The 5617-nt window shown below is 30.2% G+C and overlaps 1 protein-coding gene across 1 annotated transcript; it reads left to right on the forward strand.

Annotated features, from left to right (window-relative positions):
• The first annotated feature begins 3127 nt into the window (after window positions 1-3127).
• Window positions 3128-5489, forward strand: LOC132747276 (guanine nucleotide-binding protein subunit gamma-1-like). Its single transcript, XM_060736602.1, has 2 exons — window positions 3128-3287; window positions 5074-5489. Exons 1-2 carry the CDS (start codon window positions 3251-3253, stop codon window positions 5298-5300), a joined length of 264 nt encoding a protein of 87 aa, XP_060592585.1. The 5' UTR covers window positions 3128-3250; the 3' UTR covers window positions 5301-5489.
• Window positions 5490-5617: the final 128 nt, after the last annotated feature.

The raw sequence follows: 5617 nt of genomic DNA on the forward strand, positions 1-5617 counted from the left end.
AAAAAATAACGTTTTATGCGCTAAATTACGTTATCAACAGATGTGTCCATGGCATGCTAGATAAATACTGTAGCATTGTCATTAGAGTTTCTTCCTTATTATAAAATATACAACATTTAATCCGTAACCAAAGACAACCAAACATTTCGTGACATATACATCAATTATTGTATATCTCTACTTCCATATATTCAATTATATTCAGCAAATATTAAACATAACATTTCGACGTAACACAGTGACATTTACAAGTCGTAGAGACATAGTGAGCGATTTTCTGAATGTCGTGTACATATTTCATGATATAAATATTTAAACAAGTAATGTAGACATTTTAACCTTGTTTTTATATTCAAATTTATCTCTCTCTCTCTTTAAATGTCAATAAGTAAAGAGAAAATTCGCTTAGTCATTGTCAAAAGTTCATTCTGTTACACAAAACTCTTTCTAAAACCTAGAACACTTGTAGTTTGTCATGTACATATAAAACAAAAGCAACAAAATCAATTTCGGAAACTTTTTTTATCTTTTTTTATATATTGACCATTGTCGGTTGCGTTTACATCAAGACAATTTTCACATATTACGCGTACTTCGATATCTTGGAAATAATTATACAAAACAAAAGGAAAGCTCGTGATATTAAAATTAGAACATTGAAAAATTTAGAAATAAATTGTAAAGAATAACTTGTGATGTGGTAACTCTCAAATTCTAATTCGCTGTAATACTATTTCAAAGACAAGAGAGCTTTCAGCCCATTATAACATACGAGCCACGTCACGACGAAACCAACATAGTTCGTTTGCGACCAGCATGGATCCAGACCAGCCTGCGCATCCGCGCTGTCTGATCAGGATCCATGCTGTTCGCTTACCATTCCTATAACAAGTAGAGAAACTGATAGCGAACAGCATGGATCCTGATAAGACTGCGCGGATGCGCAGGCTGATCTGGATCTATGCTGGTCGCAAACACATTTTGTTGATTTTGTCATGACGCAGCTCATATAATTATATGTAATACAACATATTACAAATGCTAACGTAAATAACATTTCAAATCCTATAATTAATTTAATCAGTATTCAATTTGTAATAACTTTTCAAACCTTCAAGGACATGTTACTCATTATTCTATATAAATTATTAACATTCAATTTGTTTCGCATGCAATATATCCCATATTGGACGCTGTACGTCAAATACAATTATCATATATTAAACAGTTAAGTACGTTTGCCCTTTTCCAGGTAAAGTCAGAGATGAAAACGACAAAAGTAAGTCGCATTTCCTTATTGTAATTTAGAAATAGAGTAAACAGGTTATTACATTAAACAAATACAATACGGAAATATATCTGGACACGAAAACAGCTTTAGAAATCATATGAGACTCGACCGGCGGCTCCTCAATATGACCTCAATTGTTGTACAGTTAAATGTAAAATAACAAATTACTCTTGTTCTTACATAACAATATGTAATAAGATCATAAAATTATATACATTTACATACTTTTTTAAAATATTTATTGAATGCATCACGCACACATGCATCACTACTCAACACGAAGACACTCCTAAAATAACTCTAAGTATTTTATTTCTATTGTATTTTCAAACAGGTTAATGAATCATTATAACACAATTAATTATTAATATGCAGCGTAAGATGTTATTTAAAAAAAGGGAGTGATGTCTGCCGCATAACCCGGTTACCGTGGGTTCGATCCCTACTCAGATCACGACCAAGTTTCCACTACTTATAAAGGACCCGAAAGTAAAAAAAAATGTTTCACGATCGAACTTAAATACATATGTTTTAACAAAGCTGCGAAACATTGAGTATAACTAACATACCCTTCTTTTTTCACTATATTATTCAACATCCGCATATCTATCCCGAACGACCAGATAACATCAACGTCTGCATAGCCCATCAACATCCACATCTGTGAATCTTTGACAATTTGTTCGTGAATTCCCTGAATGACTGCAGACAAAAAAGTACAAGGGATGTTCATTAACATATGAAATAGTACTCTGGTACATGTATGTACATCTGCTACTGCACTATCAAGTATGATTAAGCAAGAATTAACTGAAAGGCGTGGATTAATCATGATTGCTTCCACATAAAAATAAGGGCTCGCGCAGCTATCATCAGAAAAACCAATCCAGCCCAAAGACAGCATTATCTTAATTTCTCAAAACTTTTTTTTATTTTTGTTTCAGTCTCCAAACGATACTTATTGCTTAACAATTTGCATTATCGCACTGAATACATTTATAGTGATTTAGAATTTTGAAGTGTAGTCAAATTACATGATTGTCCACGGTTTGATATTTCTATGATATTTTTTTCACATCTATTGTTACTTTCTAAAGTCATTATTAAAACAGTATAAAATACATGTTTTTCTTTTCTAAAGAAGAAAATAAATTCATTTCTGAAACAAAATTTCAAAATAAATTTATTATTTAACAAAGAATTTGCTTTATTTGCTACCTGGTAATAAGCTTTACCCCTTCAACAGATCGTATGTAATTCAGCCAGTTTGGGATTCACTATGTGATTTATCGGCTAGTTGAATACCAACAAAGAAGTTACATGGCAATGTGTTTCCTTCAAACAATTTGTTAATAAAACGTTACTGGTAAATATATAATTTGCCCCTGGAAGAAGTTGTTACAATGTCTATCCCATGTAGACCTATTGTTTCACTGTATGACCCGCCCATTTCCATTCTTTGACAAAATTGAAATTAGATCTTAAAACCACCATATCTATCTCGTGAAAAACAGATTTAAAAAATCAGATAGTGTTGAATACCCCTCGAATAAATGTGTAATTGTAAAAAAAAATGTTCGTTTTGTTTGACTGATTTTTGGCACCAGAACCAGTAAATCCAATAAGTTAAAAGCTAAAAGAAGTGCAAGATAAATCAGATCGAACGAGAAGAGGTATTGATGGTTTCTTGCTTTCGTTTTAATCTTTTGAAATTACTCGTGAAATTAATCTTTTAACAATTTAAGATCTTCCACCAACAAAGATTTAATTATCTGATTAATCTATATAAAAACAAACAGTTTTGTTAATAAGGCATAGGCATACGAACGACACATTTTACCTGTGCATATACAGTATTACGCTCGTATTTAAATGTTGGAATATTACATATTATAAGCACTTCGTTTTTAGAATTGTTCGTTTTTGGTTGTAGAGGGGTTTTTTTGGAGTGTCTTAAAAATGAGTTTGTTTGGCCGAGGTTTTTTTGAAGATAAAGGTGAGTATTGAAAAAAAATTAAACGTAATTGATATCTGTCCTTTATCAAACTAGATTCTTTTTATAGTGGGTTATTATAACTTTTTCCAGCCGCAATTTTAAAACCGTAGGCAATAATTGTTACAATTATTAAACAACTAAAATTTACGTTATATATAAGTTTAGCAGATAAGAATAAAAAGATTACAATTTATAACGCATCTTATCTTTATTGAGATTTTCAGATATCTTATTAAATGTAGTTTTGATCATAATATGGTTTCATCTAATGCCTCTCAAATTGATTAAAATTAATACGTGTATAATGAGAACAGAACAGAATTATTTATTTTTGAAGCCTATTCACTATGAATAGGTTATCACTTTGTTAACGATTGTCTATGATTTTATGTTGTTTTATCCAAAACATTTTCTTTTTCACGTGTTATTTACACAACGAATTGTACTTGCTATTACCAATTTATCCTTACATTTTAAAATTTATATTAACACTGTATGGAATTCGATATGCATTCTTTTATTAAATATATTATATAGGATGAAATACGGCCAGTAAGCTCTTTGCAGAAACGAATTAGTTGTTGCTGAGAACATCAATATCTTGTAATATATTTTTAACATTTCTGCTGGTACATCAACATATTATTAACATATCTTTCCTTTGTAAAAACAATTTTGTGTCTTCTTACATCTTATACAAGGTAACCGTTACTAACAGGCATGCTAATCCCAACTTTATCTTTAAGACCGTTTAAGCCGCCATAATTTGTGGTTAATATATAAGAGTTACACACATGTTAATATTCTTTCTTGTTTGGATTCTTCTTTGAATGGATTGGCTCTTAAATAATGGTAACGTATGTTTCTTTTTAAAGTGCTGTTGAAAAGATTTGAATAAAAAATGAAAATTTCCGAAAATAGAATGATATTTGAGAGGCTGCAAGCTTATTTTTACTTATAATTATATATATGCTGTATTATTAAGCATGCATCGATTCAATTATGTAATTTGGGTTTCACTTCTTATTGTTTTAGGTTTGTCACTATTTATTTATATGCATTTGGCGACATTTGATCATTCATTATACCAATGAGATTTTAACAGTCAAATATAATTTTTACCAATAATCAAAGTGCATATACACGCAGCAATGACTAATTGCACATGTTTCGTTTATTCTGGAACTTATTTTTCTGAAACACAATTTCAAAGTTGAAAATTCTAGGTGGCGACAGTAACGTATGTTACATTTTAGGGCATTAATGGTACTTGTAAAAGAAAAATAACAGATAGAAATGTAAAACTGAGAGTGTCCCTATTAGACAAAGTGGCAGCCACCTTTCTAACGACATTTTGACCTCAAGAAAAACCTTCGTATAAGAGCTACCCAGTGGAACATCAAATGCTGTGTTTTATTGAGAATGAGCGTATATGTGTAAAATGAAGAATGCATTTTGTTTGTCTATGTAAAAATTAATGTACTAAAATACAACAAAAGTTGGCTAACGGATACCAGAAAAAACTTTTTTCCAAGTACATTTTTATAATAGTAATCTGGAGTTTAAATCTAATACATCAGCTACTTTGAGAATGTTAGATAAATTCCGTTTAAAATATAGTACAGAAATATATTAATTGTAATGATTTATTTATGAAAATGAAGAGAAATACGGTACAAATACAATGCAGATATGTCTCTGTATTGTTCTAGTAATATATTACAATTAAATCGTTTTAATAAATCTAAGACTATATTGTTTTTTTCACCTTGTATATTATTTACAGCAAAAGATATGATAACGCTAATGGCTCGAGAGATACTGGAATTACGAGAGTTTCGGGAACAACTGTTGGTAGAACTACATCGTGATCCAATGAAATGCTCTGATGCAATGAAAGAACTGATAGACTATGTTAAACAACACGAGGATGAAGACAGACTTGTGAAAGGGTTCCAAAATTCCAAAGAAAACCCATTTTCTGATCAAGGGGCTACCTGTGTTATTATCTAATTGCTATCGAGTTATAATGTATCAGCGTTTATACAATTCATTAACTTGTAAATAATATATGATTGGAACGAAATAATTCACAAAACGTTCGATATATTACTTTTTAAGAGATGGTAGTGATACTGTTATGTAAAGGTATTATGATAATTGAGTGTAAAGGAAATTATATTTGAATATATTAATTTTGTTACTGAGTTCAAATAAATTATGAATTATAACAAAATTGTCTGCGTTATGGTTTTAGTTATCATTATCATTTAATAGCTTTCCGAACACATTCGGTTCATCTCCGTATTTCACGATTAAAATATATTTAA

The sequence above is a fragment of the Ruditapes philippinarum genome, unplaced genomic scaffold, assembly GCF_026571515.1.
Source record: "Ruditapes philippinarum isolate M1 unplaced genomic scaffold, ASM2657151v2 ctg2936_1_1_1_1, whole genome shotgun sequence".
In the NCBI taxonomy this organism is placed as follows: Eukaryota; Metazoa; Mollusca; class Bivalvia; order Venerida; family Veneridae; genus Ruditapes; species Ruditapes philippinarum.

Excerpts from the sequence above, each read along its gene's own strand:
- LOC132747276 (XM_060736602.1), top strand. The coding sequence starts at position 3,251 with ATGAGTTTGTTTGGCCGAGGTTTTTTTGAAGATAAAG. Across the intron at positions 3,288-5,073 it reads AGGTTTTTTTGAAGATAAAG|CAAAAGATATGATAACGCTA; the intron begins GTGAGTATTGAA and ends TATTATTTACAG.